General features: G+C 36.0%; 1 protein-coding gene across 16 annotated transcripts in view; it reads right to left on the bottom strand.

The window, feature by feature from the left end:
• Nucleotides 1-16,798, bottom strand: part of LOC121728767 (probable phospholipid-transporting ATPase IA) — a 116,190-nt gene that overhangs the window by 47,844 nt on the left and 51,548 nt on the right. Inside the window, exon 1 of one of the 16 annotated variants that reach the window (XM_042117020.1) lies at nt 1,960-2,343. The exons of the other annotated variants lie outside the window; for them this stretch is intronic. Within the exon in view, the coding sequence (XP_041972954.1) occupies nt 1,960-2,059 (100 nt within the window). The 5' untranslated portion in view covers nt 2,060-2,343. Of the gene's footprint in view, nt 1-1,959; nt 2,344-16,798 lie in introns of those variants that run through there. 16 annotated transcript variants of the gene reach the window in all.

Below are 16,798 nucleotides of genomic sequence, written 5' to 3'. Positions count from 1 at the left end.
AGAATTTAGATCTCTGGTTGGGCCCTTCCAGCTTCCTAGCCCCTTGACGCGTATTGGCGGGGGTGCTGCCGTGCCCCTAAATATTTGTTGTTATTTTAACATTTCAAAGGTTCTAAAACAAATTATTATTATTATTATCATAAAGAAATCGACATAATATGCATTTTAAAACAATGGTTTGATGTAGGAAATCCGAAATCCTCATTAAATATAGCTTGATGATATCATTAAAACAGTGGAGGTCAAGGTGAGAGTAAAATTTACTTGCAGCTATAAATTTGGCAATATAAATCTTATTTACGTTGAAAATGTTGGAATTTCATCTACCATTTCATACAACGGGCGGTCTATTACCAAAATCATTGAAACTTATTGTTTTATCAAGATATTGAGGCTTGTTGATGTTTTTCATCATAAGGTGTAAATTGCTATTAAACCACAGTTCCATGTTCTAAAACAATATTTGACTCATGTTGACTGTCCTTGATCACCTTATAAAATAACAGTGATGTCAGCCAACACCTTAATTATTATTTACCTGCACACTTATAACATTATATATTTTAATGAAATATGAATTTAAATCATAAAGTTAATATACCTAGCCACAATAGACATAACTACCAGTAGTTCGACTGCAAAGAAACGGACAGGTTTCAATATCTCTCAAATTTGTAGGGTTTCACTAGGATTATGAACGTAATGTGCCTCGCGCTGGCTGATATCATTTATTTTTAAATATTTAAAATAAATATTTCAAAATTGGATTCTGACAATTTTAATTGCATGTGCCAAAACACAAACAACAATACAACCAAAGAGGAACACGTCCAGCAAATATGTCATAGTTTTAAATTCGTAGGTAACAAGTTAACAACCCTAGTGACGATTTTCGTCATAATACGTCAAATTTAAAAATTTCAACATCAGTTCTAAGTCAGCATACTCTATAATTCTGTCTACTCTGACCTAGCGGAATAGAGAAACAAAGGCCTGAACAAGAGAGATGTCACTATCAGTAACACTGCGTGGTAAAAGGAGATGTGTGATACATGACAGCAGCACTCTTTTTTTGATGTCCAGTCGGCATGTGCCACACATTGACAATTTAATCTCATAGAATTCATGTTCAACTAGCTGTTGCCCGTGACTTCGTCCGCATGGACTTCAGTTTATAGCGCGGTGTCAACAAAATTGGTGTCAAAAGCTCTCTCTTCTTCTCTTCTATCTAGGGGACTCTTGGCGCCATCTGAGGGGTTAGTACGAGTTTTATTCGATCATACGCATCGAGCACGTAAACGCGAATTTATATGGAATCAAAGCAGCGCCATCTACTGGCTAACGTGGATACCGCTTTGATCCCATATAAATTCGCGTTTACGCGCTCGATGCGTATGATCGAATAAAACTCACACTAACCTAACCCCTCAGTTTTGAATTTTTGGAACTAACTTAATTTGAACAAATTTACGCCTCCCTTACAACCCTTTTTTCCAGTTAAAAAGTAGCCTATGTCCTTTCTAAGGCTTTAGACTATCTGTGTATAAAATTTCATTACAATCGGTTCAGTAGTTTTGGCGTGAAAGCGAGACAGACAGACAAGCAGACAGACACAATATTGTAAAAATATTAGTAAAAATATGGAAGAATGGATTTTACAAGACTTCCAGAGCAAATTTAAGATAAAAAAATTGCCTGTACACAGTGATGTAAAAGAAATAATTCTTTAAATATTCTTTTTGTATGTTGATTACAAAACTATGAAATGACTGCGCCAAGCAAATCTCGTTTTTTGCTAATGAGAGCTAGACCATGACTAATTAAACGCCTTGAATTCGAGTTTTTGAGTACAATAGACAATTTTAGTTTTGCATCGAGTTTGCATCCTAGTTTAACCAAAGAGTTTGTGTAGAAGTATTTTTCTGTCCCCGCCTGAAATAGGTGTTGATGTGGACTTACGTTGGTTCATCTTGAGCACCATGGCTCGGTAGAAACGCGAGAAGGGCGCCATCACGTTGCGATTCCCCAGGAAACCCGACACGTACTCCCGAAAAGCCATCCCAAGGAACCGCACACGATTCGGATTATAGATACCGACCGACTTCTGTTTTAAACACTAATAAAACTCTAAATTTGACACACATGATCACCGTAAAATATTCCGACGGCACTTGAACGTCGAGAGGATCGACATTTTCTTGTCTTGTACTAGTATATCGTAATCCAGGTTAATACTTAACGCATATTAATTACAATTCCGAGGTTTTTAGCAGATTTTGAATAGTTGGTTCATCAATAAACAACGCTACGCGTAATATCGATCTTTTCGCCGCCCACAACATTACTGAAGTGACAAACTTGAGACTTGACAACCGAATGACAGCCAGGCCAGCTGACAGGTAGAGCCTGTCACCTTTGACATGTGACGGCTTACAGAAGTAGGTACCTACCGTACCTCATAAACTTATAATGCATAGACCAACAAAGAGTGCGAGAGAGAAGAAAATCCTTTATGGAATTATAACAAGATAAGAAAAGAGAGAGGCAGTCTAATGAAAATTGTAACAACTTTTATTTGACAGGTCATCAAAAGTCGTCAATCGTTTTTATGCCCTTTCGGTATTTGCAATTTATTATTTAAATCGTATGTTATTTTCAACAAATACTATTATATATATAACAATAATAACTTGTGCTAAGAGTGATTGCAGTGTAAATCATAGGAATAATCCTGAAAAATATACATTTCACACGTAATTAATCTTCATGTCCTAATTGCTACGATGTGTTTATTTTTGCTCTATTCTGTCTTTAGCTCTCTATTTCAAATAAAATATTGTGAATCCTCCCTTTTACTTTCATATTTTGCGTAACTAAAGTTACTATTGTTCTTATATTACACAAATTTTGAAGAAAAATTTTTCATTAAATTTTTTTACATATACGCTAGTGCTTGAATCAAATTTATCGATAAGCTTATCGATATTTTACAATAACATAAAACTAAAATAAAAATCATTTACCTTTTTTATCACCTTAAAAAGGACATATTATCTTATTTTAACGTTTATTTTTAAGTAATAATTATCTTTTGACATACCTAGTATAAAATCAAGGTTTCACAGATCAGTCACTTGAATCTAATACTCATTGAATGCAGCTTTCAATAATATAATAGACAGTTCTCTGATAGAATAGGTATAACTGCAACTTATATTATACTTAATAGGACTGGTACCGACTTCAAAATTATGAAGATTGAGAACAGAAATCAGAACAGCCGGCGCCGGCAGCGGAGGCACTCCCAAAAGACGTATTATGATATTTTATGATATGTATTTAATTTAAGAATAAAATATAATATACTATATGTGTTGTTTACTTTCAACGTTTACTTTCAATGCAGCAATGTAAGGGCTGATTTACCAGATAGATTTTACCTGAGTAATAAATAAGTAACTTTATAATGTGTTATGTGTATATTATTTACCCCTATAAGAACCTCATGTCATAAGTCATAACATATCCGACGAATGACGATTGAAAAATCATTCCAAACGAAAATGTGTATCTACTTTTCAATCGTCACCTTTTTTGCCAATTAAAATTTATGATACTTAATTTGAAATACAAAATCTGGCAAAGTTGCATATTATTTATTTCTTATAGAAACTCAGGTTAAATAACTCGAACGGACTAAACTATCGATAGTAAAATATACATCACTAGCACACGCACACATTGACAGATCAAAAATGGTCACGCATTTTCGGGTTGTCAGGTGGTCTATACGATAGTATATTATAAGTTTATGCCGTACCTAGATACCACAGTTTTTTTATACAATATGTTATAGAGCGTGTCACATGTCGCCAATTCCTGCTCATATGAGCACAAATTGTCAGTCGTATATCAATCACTCCACGGCTTACACGTTTTCACTACGCCGTAAATTGTGAACAAAATGCTGACTTGTGCTATAATTGCCGTGAAATTCAAAAATAGCGGGATCACCTATCACAGCCAACTGTAATTTATACGACTTTTTAATTTAAAAATCAATTATTCTTTACGAAAAATATTCTTCACGAAAAATGTTCCGTGAACTATCAAACTAAGACACTAGTGATGTGGTGTGATGCAGATTTTGATATTTTTATCGACATTTTTTATGCGGTTGCGATATTATCTACACTAATATTATAAAGCTGAAGAGTTTGTTTGTTTGAACGCGCTAATCTCAGGAACTACTAGTCCGATTTGAAATTTTGAAGTATTCTTTCAGAGTTAGATAGCTCATAGCCAAGAAACAGAGGAAAATGTGGAAAAAACGGGGAAATTATTTGAAAGGGCTGATCTCACGCACCATCCAGCAATTTTTATGTTGTTTGGGATAAATAAAAAGTAGACCACATGAAGGATCAAAGGCTATTTTTGTGGGCTAATTTGTCTTTGAAATTCCTAATTTACGGGGGTGAAGCCGCGCGGAAGCTCTAAATTTATTATAAACTAGCTGTTGCCCGCGACTTCGTCCGCGTGGACTTCAGTTTATAGCGCGTGATGTCAACAAAATTGGTGTCAAAAGCTTTTATAAAAAAAACCCTGGTCAATCATTAAATAATTAAATCAATACAGCTGTGCAGTGTGCACACAATACGTATTTCATTTTTTTATATTAAACTTTATATTTTATGCCAAATTTTAACGCTTATTTAGCCCTCCAATTACACAACTTTACCCATAAACCTTAAACCTATCAATGATATATTTAACCTACCAATGATAAATATATCATTGATAGGTTTAAGGTTACGTCACTGCACAGACAAAGTACTGAGTTATTTAATACCGTAGAATAGATATAACAATCGGAAAAATCTAAACTTAAATTAATGTAAGATGATACCACCTCTTATAGAAAGACTTTTAAGCAAGCGTCAGCGCGATGTAGAAGACGCACGGTGCCATCTATTATGAATTTTTGGAACTAACTTAATTTGAACAAATTTACGCATTTTCACCCCCTTACAACCCTTTTTTCCAGTAAAAAAGTAGCCTATGTCCTTTCTCAGGTTTTAGATTATCTGTATACAAAATTTCATTACAATCCGTTCAGTAGTTTTGGCGTGAAAGCGAGACAGACAGACAGACAGACAGAGATACTTTCGCATTTATAATATTAGTATGGATATGCGGAAGTTTTATTTTCTATTCGGAAGAAGTGGTGCTTAATATTTACTCATATAATAACTTACAATAATTAGTGCATCTTTGAAGAATGATTTGTATTACCTTCATCGCTTTTAGTCCTATTTCAGTTTCCCCAAAGACGCAAAATTCAAAGAGAAATGTATGAAAAAAATCGACCAAGTGCGAGTTGGTCTCGCGCACGAAAGGTTTCTTATCATAATAGAGCAAAATTAGGCAAATAATGTGTTTTTGTACGAATCCTTATTTATTTAGTTTATTTTAATTTTATTACTAATTGTTAAAGTATAAATACAATGGAGTATTTTATACTTTTCAAGTGCCTACCTAGTACCTGTTGTCATTATTGATATCGAGCAAAAAATAGCAAAAAATCACGTTTGTGATCACGTGGAACAAATTAAACTAAATATTTAAGGGGGGCTCCCTTAAATATTTAGTTTAATTTGTTTTAGTATCTGTTATTATAGCGGTAACAGACATACACAATCTGTGAAAATTTCAGAAGTGTAGCGGTTATTGAGATATACAGCCGAGACAGACAATAAGACATCGAAGTCTTAAGAATAGGGTCCCTTTTTTTCCTTCTTAAAGATATTCAAAAAATAATAAGCGGGAGATGTTACTACATCGCTATAAAAGCCAAAACTGTGGCTAGTTTTTTGTCTGTCTGTCTGTATGTCTGTATGTTTGTTCCAGCATCACACGAAAACTACTGATCCGTTTTGAATGCGGTTTTCGCAGATATATTTGTCTTTTTCCAACTTAACATCTGGTTACATAATATTATGAATGTTTGTTTATCTTATCTATTGCCTAGTTACGATTTTACCAAACAGCTGATTATTTTGCCGAATTGAGTTGGTCCCATAGTAAAAGTTTTTCGTAATCATGGATGATATCAACCCCTTTCGGCCTTTAAGTTGTTTTTGTTAGACTAAAATTAATTATTTATCACTTTCATTCTTTTAATAGTATTTAAATACCTACCAAAATACATCTTTATCGTCGTAATAATAATTTATCGACACCGTAGATAGACCGGACATCACTAGACCGTGTACCGTTGACATAATAAAAGGTGGGGAAGTAAGTTATCTTCATACAAAGGCACTGCGCGCGGCTTGTATGTGTGCGCCAAAGTATCAATGCGTCGCCACACGGCACACAACAAAATCTCGGACAATATTTCGGCATAACCAGTCGGGGCTAACACTTTACGCTGCACGCTCGCGCCGCGCCGCGCCACGGCTAAACGAATCAAAAATGTCCGATCATAATCGCAGGAGTAATAGATATTGCTGTGTGTTTAGGTGTTTTTATAGTAATGCAACAATTCCAGAATTGTCTTTGTTTAAATTACCTGTTGAACAGGAAAGGTCAGTACTACTCACTTATTCTAGCATAATATAATATTTTTTACTTGATGATCAGATACCTACCTACTTACTTCTTTTTTATTGTAAGTACACAAAGGAAGTAGGTATAAGGTAGGTGGGTAGATCTACTTTCCCACTAGAACATAGTATAAATAAGATAATGTTTTATGTACTTTTGATCCGTCAACTAATTTGCTGCTATTGCTCTGTTTACGTAATAGTAATTTGCCGATTTCTATGTGTTGTAGACAATATATTAACTAACTACTTACAGTGAATTACTTATTTTAAAAAGTAATTCGACTAATTAGTACGATCAAATTAATAAAATCAGCGGAAATATTTCGTGTAGTTTTGAAAATCGCTACAGTTATTCCTTGTGATATCCAGATGAACATGTCAGAAGTCCTCAAGGGTGGGGGGTGAGCTAAGAGTGTAGGGGGGGGTCAAAGGACCCTTTTTTTAGGTTTTTGCTCATAAGTAAAAAACCTGCACAAATAGCATTACGGTTACTTCTAGGAAAATTTTCTACATAAAATTTCCTCTAAATTATGTCCTATAATTTTTTTTGTACGGTCGATACTTTAGGAACTACAGGGGGGGTCAAATTCCTCAAAAGTGCGAATCTCGAAAATAACACGCATCGAACGTCCGAGACTAAGAAAACAACTTATTCTGATTCAAATACCTGCTATTCACAGATAATTATTATTTGTCCTAGCTGCTATTATTACAAAACGTTAGACTAGTCACCATGGAATTAGGAAGTACTATACAGCTGGAAGGCTTACTTCATCATTTTGAAATATTAAAATGAACCTTACTTCCATGTGCTAAAGTATTATTTTTATTAACTAATATCTCCTTATAGTAGCGAGCACGAGCGAGAAATCGATTTTCTTGGTTTGTCCCTTTCGCACAATTGCCATGTAAAATATACGATAATACATTGGTAGTAAATTGAAAAAAGCATTTTTCGTAGAAAACGATAAAATAAGGCATAAATATTATATAAACGACATGTTTTAATACTGCGCTTTCCTGCTTCAGTTTAATATTATTTAATTTCAATAATTGTTATTAAACTGAGCTTCTCAGTTGTGCGATTTTCTTTTAAAATGTCTTAAGATTTACACATAGGCAAGAAGCATGGTTACACTAGTTTGAAAGGGACAGACCAAGATTAATGACCTCTCGCTCGTCGCATGCTTAATGCACAGTAAGCTTTCCAGCTGTACGAAGTTCTTACTAATTCCATGCTAGTCACTCTTTCCACACGTTTTGTATGTGTGCCTAATATCGAAGAGCTACGAGCGATAGGGACGACGCTATACGTAAGCAGTGCAAATGCTTCTCTTTCCTTTCTTACCTGGCGCGACACAACTTCAGCTATTTACAGGAAAGGCAAAGTGTCAGTTGTTAAGCTATTTGATCAAAAACCAAAAATCAAGGATATTGCCGCCATCTTCTACAATCCAACATCAACATCTGAAGAAATAGCAGAGTCAGGAGAAAGGATGTTTTTGACGATGTATCGTGCAGCCACTGATCAGCTTGATCTTAACAGACATCGATACTCAGTTTTTGTCAAATCCAGCACCAAATCCAAACCAGATCTTTCCTCTCTCCCACCTACAAAAGGATCAGCAAAATTTCACTCATTCCGAGTGTTCCACCAAGTACAAGAGTGGTTAGGTAACGCACTGCCTCCTGAAATGTGGGGATGGAAGCGAGGAGCTGATGGAAACCTCGAGCCTGTTACCACTCATGATCCTCCAGCTCCTGACACCGTGCTGAAGTCAATATTTTGTCGCTGCAAAAGTGATTGCACTGGTAATTGTGGATGCCGAAAAGCTGGTATCACGTGCAGTCTAGTATGCAACGGCTGCTTGGGTTCGTGTACAAATGGCGTACCTGTAGATTTGGTAGATATAGAAGGTGAAGATAATGATGATGTAGTAGAAGAAAATTATTGATTTAATTAAGACTGTCTAATTATTATTTTCTAGTTTTGAATACATTTTGAAAACATACCAATTTTATTTTATTTATAAAACCGTCTCATTTTTTATACCTATATAAAGTTGAACACTCTGTAACTTCTAAAGTATCGACCATACAAAAAAATTATAGGATCAAATTTAAAGGAAATTTTATGTAGAATGTTTTCCTAGAAGTAACCGTTACGCTATTTGTGCAGGTTTTAGACTTATGAGCTAAAATCTAAAAAAAGGGTCCTTTGAACCCCCCCTACACCTTTAGCTCACCCCCCACCCTTGGGGATTTTCGATATGTTTATCTGGATATCTCAAGGAATAACTGTAGCGATTTTCAAAACTACACGAATTATTTCCGCTGATCGTCCATTTTCGGCTTAATTTTCTTAGGCTAAATTGTAAATCAGATAAACACATTTAAAAGCAAAGTTCGAATCATAACAACAGATTTGATTATTATAGTACATATTTTAAGAGACAGGTGTTAGTTTTTAGGGTTACTCACTCAAAGGGTAAAAACGGGACTCTATTACTGAGATTTCGATGTCTGTCCGTTGGTCTCCAGGCTGTAACTCAAGAACCGCTATAGCTAGAATTCTGAAATTTTCACAGATTGTGTCAGTATATTTGTTGCCGCTATAACAACAAATACTAAGAACAAAATAAAATTAATATTTAAGGGGGGCTCTCATACAATAAACGTGATTTTTTTTACCTTTTTTGCTCTATATCAATAATGACAGTAGGTAGGTACTTGATTTTCAAATTCCTTAATTATATGTGTAATTTAATATGCAATAAGTAATAATATTAAAATAAAATAAAAAAAAAACACAATTTTTGGCCTAATTTTGCTCTTTAATGGTACGGAACCCTACGTGCGCGAGTCCGACTCGCACTTGGCCAACTATTTATTAATGTTGTTTTACAGGATATTTTATAATTATTTTATTTAGACATCGGATTATACATATTATGCACGATCAAAGTGCCGAAATATGCATGCAAATGTGCACGAAAATGGCCGAAATATGCACAATCAAGAGTCACGTCTTATTATTAAAAGTCGGGAGACCGCGACGTTGCCGCTGTTCATGCGGTTGCGAACGAAGCGCGGACAGCCGCTCCCACACCACCCCGCCGCGCGCCGCCGCGCCGCCGCCAGTTGACAACCCTAAGACAGTAGGTAATTATATTGCGGATTGGGCCGGAGTTATCCTACTTCCCCTCCTTTTACTATGCCTCCGCGCTGCCTAAAATTGACAACCCTAATAGGAATAGCTCACATTAGACATTAGAGTCATATATTTTATGTCCATTGTGAGCTATTCCTATCTGTAGTAGGGCAAAACCAGAGATAGATCAAATATTGGGAACGGCCGTAAGACAGTAGGTAATTATATCGCGGATTGGGCAGGAGTTATCCTACTTCTCCTCCTTTTACTATGCCGTTGACACTATGCTGACAAAATAGTGTCATTGAAGTCGGCGACATAGGTTTCCATATAAACGGCACTACATATTATATCCTAAGATCCGACCGTAAAATTTTTTTCGATCAAATATATTTTAAAATAATCTTTAGAACGTATAGAATGGATTAATGTTGGGTTGCCTTGTTAAAAGTAGCCGCAAGTATCTCTAATTGAGCAAAATGAATGCCCGTAATACAAACTTGCGTGTATTCAATAGAAAAGTAAGATAATTAAGAAGGAATGACATTGAGGAATGACAGGACAATACACAAAAATAAAAACGCCTGTTAAATAAAAATAGCAATCTTGCGAGTTCTCGACGTCCTCAAATAATGTCAGGCATAATAATTGTAGGCCTGAACATTTGTCATATACAAAAGTGATGGCAACCCCAGTTTGCCGCTATCGTGCAACTGGCAACCATGGATATTCTTGTACAAAATGTATAAAACTTTAATTTGGTATAAAAATTATTAAAAAAAATCGATGCTTCAATTTTGATGAAGAACTATGTCTGTTTACGGGCCGGCAACCCTAGGTTGCGGCCGACTTATGGCCGTTCCCAATATTTGATCTATCTCTGGTTTTGCCCTACTAGAGATAGGAATAGCTCACATTAGACATTAGAGATATATATTTTATGTCAATTGTGAGCTATTCCTATCTCTAGTAGGGCAAAACCAGAGATAGATCAAATATTGGGAATGGCCGTTAGAGCTGGCAACCATTTATACCTTATTTTCTCTCGTCATTTTCTTTCAAATGATGTAAAATTTACTGAAAAAAAATACATGCAAATTATGCATTTATATCATGAACATTCAACATAATTAGAGGTACTCCGTACTTGCGGCTACTTTTGACAAGGCAACCCAAAATTAATCCATTCTATACGTTCTAAAGATTATTTTAAAATATATTTGATCGAAAAATACGATTCCAGCAGGATTTTACGGTCGGATCCAATACTAATAACACTTCTCCTTATTTTCCTGTTCTGAGCTAGATACCCACCACCAAGCCCCGCGTTCCATTAGACGTTTTGTAGTCTGACCGATAAGTTGAGTTGAGAATGGCGAAATAATAATATAGAGATATTAATAATTATATTAATAAAGCCTCATTTATTCCTTAACAATTTACAATATTAAAATTTACACTTTTAAGTTTTAACATTTTCACCTTAGATAAATGATTGGTAGTAGCGCGTAGCGCGAGCGCGAGACCAATCATTCATCTAATATTTTCACATACCTAATATTTTAATATTAATTTTTATTACCTACGTATATTCGATATTATAGAGATAAGGGTCTTAAAAATACGTGCGTTAGCTCATTATATTCGGGAAGACGTCTAGAAAAATGTATCGGAAGCGTGTATTAGCACACAAAAAATTGCAAAAGTTGTACTTAAGCAAATTTTAAAAAAAGATTCTTAAAGAGAAGCAAATTTCCATAAAAGATCTCCCGACTTACCGGAACTCTATCTATATTATTTACTTATAATTTTAATTTAACGTTGAAAGTAAGTACCTAAATAACCTAAGCCTCCGCGCGCCATTTTTAGGTACCGCGCGCGGCTTCAAAACCGAGCACGTCAGACATGATCTCAACCATAGTGATAAGTTTATGATCTCAACCATAGTGATATTTATGCAAGAATTCGAGACAGAGCAGCTGTAGTTGATTGATTTTTGTAGTTGCATAGAGGCAAATTAAGGTTTTTGCTGATTAAGATTAATTATCATAAAGCATTCTAACAGTTCGTAGGTACTTATAGTTAATACTTCGTTTTATTCATTTCTTCAACTTCATTTTCATTTTTTTTTTTGGGGTCAGTGGAGACCCCATGCGACTGTCTTGTGTGACTTTTTTGATGCGCCTAATTAAGAGGAGTCCACACCGCCCTTTTTTCCATACAAACGTTGTCCCCTGTTTCCTCCCTGGATAATGCTAGTAGAGTTATAATTTTTTTCCTGAATATTTACGGCCACTAATACAATGTCCCTATGTTTTCTTTTTTTTCATAAATTAATTATTATATAAGATATGAACGTTCAAAAACCCAAAAAATGGCCAGATTTTCCGCTGTGTTCAAACGTCCAGAAAACAGATTTGGCTAGATTATACAAAAAAAAGCAAAACATAGGAACACAGCTCAAGCCTTTTTTTAATCTTTAATGAAAAAGGTACTTAAATCGGTTAAGTTTTGGAGAAGGAATCAGGGGAAAACGAATCGTTGATTTTCTGGATTTTCTGCAGTTGTCTCTATCGCGTTCTGCGGTATAGGCTTGAGGTAAGGGAGACAGCTATAGATATTACACGTACTTTTTTTTCATTTCTCTAGCCCCTGGTGTATCCTCTTAAGAATTAAATCGTATGCTGTATAGGGCCATATAGATCTACATTAAACCAATAATTTATTTACTTAAGTTATTTAATTGGATAAGGATTAATGCTGTATTTACTTATTGAAATTGCTTCGAAAATTAGCCTGACTGTGTCCGGCGTTATTCGGAAATCGGACACCTAGGGCAACCGACCCTACCAGGCACCAGCAATTGTTTTGCAAACCCAATGATGAAAAACTAAAAGCAGATATGTTACTACCGCGCGCGTTGTGAAGATTCAAATACGGCCCAATTGGGCCGTCTGTTGTTTAGTCTGCATCGAGCGCAGTTACGAACGTGCTTCGTCTTGTCTTACCTAAATAAATTGAAAATGACGTCGTGCGTGTTTCGAAAATGTACCAATTATGACTCGAAAGTAAACAAAACACATGGAATCTCTTACCACATGTCTTGATTGCAATAAATACCTCGATTATTTACATTTTCAATTATTTTTTCGAAGAATCTGGAAAAAATCTAATTTTCGTCATAGCTCAAGCGAAGAAAGAGACAGCGATACGATTGGACGTTTAAAAATAGAACTGTCTCTTTTATGTAAATGGTTTTTCGTATCTTTTGTTTCACTTATCTGTCAAATTTGTCAATAAAAAAAAATAAAAAAAAAAAATTATCAGACAAAAAAGTCCATATTAAGGAATGTTTTGTTACAATCTAATTATAATAACAATTATAATGCAGCTCATCTTGATACCCTGACATGTAGCTTAGTGAGTCTGCGAAGGAGTGCAGAGTTAATTCTCTCCGCTATCCAAGGGCGTCGCCAGCCGATGGCGCAGGGGGGGGGGCAAGTTGACTTTAAACCTACTACAATTCATACTTTTCTCATTCTCTACGAATGAGAAAAGTAGGTATGAATTGTAGGTAAAGTCGACAGCACATGAAGGTTTTCACTTGTACTCCGAGCCTTACATCTACAGCGATTGTAAAAACAGTATCTTAGTACTATATAAATATATATTCTGTGACAGTACAGAGTCCAATGTGTAAAGCTACGAGCACGAGCTCTTGACTATGCAATAAAAAACTTGTAAATAAGTTATAATAACATTGTATTTTTTTTTAATTATCAGATTTTAATTTATAGTGGTCGTTGTTTGCATTATATTTGGCAACTTTTTTAGAATCTCTAGGGGGGGGGGGGGGGGCAGCTGCCCCTCTTTGCCCCCCCTTGGCGACGCCCTTGCCGCTATCATCTTCAAGACACTCGAACTCTATGCACCACTGACGCTACTTTTTTGCGCATAATTGCATAGAAGCGTCGACTCCTGCATCGGCAAACATCCCGGATGCACTGCAGTAACGAGGGAGCCGCAAAAGAGACCTGAATATGTTATTGTAAAGGACCCATAGGTCCGTTGAGTAAAGCTGGCCCACAGACCATAGGTGTATAACGTCTGACAAAATTCTTTAAAAAGCGTTATCTTGACAGGCGCTGTACACCTGGAAAACCTGTGTGCCAGTATATTACCGCGGATCGATAGCGCCCTGCGCTCCTTTCAATATCCTCCTCATCACTGAGAGTATCTGTTACCACGTGACCGAGGTATTTAAATTTTGAAACACGACTCAGAGGTACTCCGTTAAGTAAAGGTGGTGGACTTTCTTGATAATTGAAAATCTGACTAATGCATTTAAATATCATGTACTCACACTTACTAACATTGTACTCTAAGCCGTGTTCAATAGCGTACCTCTCACAAATTTTTAACAGCCTGTTAAGACCACTGATTGAGGGGCTCAGCAGTACCATATCATCAGCATAACTTAAGTTATTTAAACATACACCATCAATATGACAACCAGTATGAGTACTGCAGAGCTCCTCAATCAACTGGTTTACATAAATATTGAATAAACGGGGCGAGGTTTTTCCACCTTGTCTCACCCCACACTCTAAGGAGTAATCCTCAGAGAGTGCATTACCCCACCTAACACAGTTCTGTTGATTACTATACCAATACGTCAATAGCTCAATTATATCATTTGATACGCCAAGTTTTCTTAACTTTGCCCAAAGCTTCTCATACGATACTCTATCAAATGCCTTGGACAAATCCAAGAAACATGCAAAGATATCGGCGTTTTGCGTCTGTTTCAAACATAGTATGGCACTTTCAGTAGACACTCCCTCTCTAAAGCCAAATTGTGTGTCCTCAATCGAATCGTACTTCTTCAGAAACGTATCCAGCAGCGCATCTAGAACTTTTGCTAGTATTGTAGCAAGGGAAATGCTATCCGCATCCAAACACACGCTTACCTTTATATCGGTTTTTTGTGAGTTTGTGACTGGATATGGATGCTTTACATAGAGTGCTAACTATTCTATTATATAATTCATCTATAATGACTCTATGTTGGATATTATTACACATAGAATCAGCACATCTCTGAAACTGTTCCGGAAAATGAATGTTTTTCAGCTCGTCATTACATATTTTTTTATATTTACTTATCTCATCAGCCCACCTAATTTTATTACTGAAAGTGTTAGGTACTAATGTTAATTTTTTGTTTAATCAGTCTTAAATTACAAACAATTTCTATCGACAGGTGGTCAGACCAGAATGTATCCTGTAACACTCTAAAGCTACTGACTGTTAGCCATGCTGACTTGGACACTACGCAATGATCTAACCACCTTGTACAGCCATGAGCCTCACTTAGGAAAGTGTGTGTGTCAGAAGACTTACTGGCTAGTTCCAAGTCAGCACAGATCCAGTCGTTTTCATCACAGAACTTTATCAACTCTATACCAAAAGGAGCATTAGGGTGCGCGTTATAGTCTCCTAACATATACACTACTTCTATATTGTTGTCCTGTATTATCGCATTCATTTCTCCTAAACACTGACAGAACAACGGCAAATTGTCCACATGGTCCGTAGGCATATATACACTCATAACTATCATTGCACGTCCGTCCTCATCCTCCATTTTTATAGCTATAATACGTTCACTGTTACACTTCACCACTGATACTCTGAGAAATACGCCTTTTCGCCACAATAATGCCACCCCTCCGTGTGGCCTACCACGTAGAACTCCTGAAGTAAGGTCTACTGCGGTCTTGGCTGTGTATTCAAAGTTGTCATCCACATCCCCCAAAAGCTGTAAATCATGTTGAAGTAACCATGTTTCCTGTAAAGCCACGATATCCACATTCATACACAAGCTTTTAACATTTTCCATGCTCCTTTTAATATTTTTACAGTTAAAGCTTACAAATTTACTCAACTGGTATTGGTTTTTATTAGGTATAGCCATAACTGTGAATGTTTGCAATTTTAAATTGGAAAATTGTTCGGAAGAGATTTAAGCCGGAAAATAGTATGGACGTAACATATCGTCGAAAAGGACGTCCATTGACTTGACGTAACCCGATCAAAATATAACGTAGTTACTTAAATCGCGGCATTTGACGGTACAAATTAATATTATTACAATTATACCAACTGTTGTCAATGATATCAGAGATATTATCTGAGAACTAAAAGGCACAATCAGACATGATAGCTTCCAATTATTACTTTGTTTAGTTTTAATGATGATTGACAGGGTAAACTGTTACTTAACTTTCCCTTTTGATTAATTAAAGAAAGCTTAAGCTATCGTATCGTAAAGAAAATTAATGAGAGCGCTTTTTCACTTCGTTTGATCCGAATCCGAGATTTGCGGATGGCGGATAGGAGTAAGGTGAGACGGCCGGTCGGAGACGGCTTGAGTGCGTAAAATTTTATAGTAATGAACATGGGCGTACCCAGGTTCTGGGCCAGGGGGGGGGCAAATCAGATTTTTATAAGCTAGGTGCTTATAAAGAATAAAAATTAATAAAAAATTAATAATTTTAGTTGTAAATATATTGTATTGAAAACAAATGGCAAAAATTCGTTTTCTTAATTTTTAATTTTTATAGATACAAGTACTAAATAAATACTTAGTAGGGACGACAGCATGATCCAGCTACCCCCCCTGCCCCCCCCCCCCCTCGGTACGTCCATGGTATTAAAGTTTCTTCTATTAAACTCATTAACAAAAAACACGTGTGACACTCGGCGACTGCCGCGGTAAAGCTATTGCATAGCATTTTTTATTAAATTATGCAATTATAATCAGCATACGATCATCCCACCCAAACAAACACAGTGCCGAATTCTGGCAATGCCGCAGCCCGCACCCCGAGCCAAACCGAGGCAAAGTCTGCCGAACTGAAACGACGTTAGACGGAATTTCTTGATACGGTCGCCGCGCTCAAAGCCTGCGGTAACCGGTACCTAATAATCGGTACCTAATATTATGTTCTAGGTACCGATTACCAATTACCATAGC

Source organism: Aricia agestis, chromosome 7 (genome assembly GCF_905147365.1).
Source record: "Aricia agestis chromosome 7, ilAriAges1.1, whole genome shotgun sequence".
NCBI classification, from domain to species: Eukaryota; Metazoa; Arthropoda; class Insecta; order Lepidoptera; family Lycaenidae; genus Aricia; species Aricia agestis.
The sequence above is the reverse complement of the archived record's forward strand: the minus strand, read 5'-3'. Positions and strand labels throughout refer to the sequence as shown.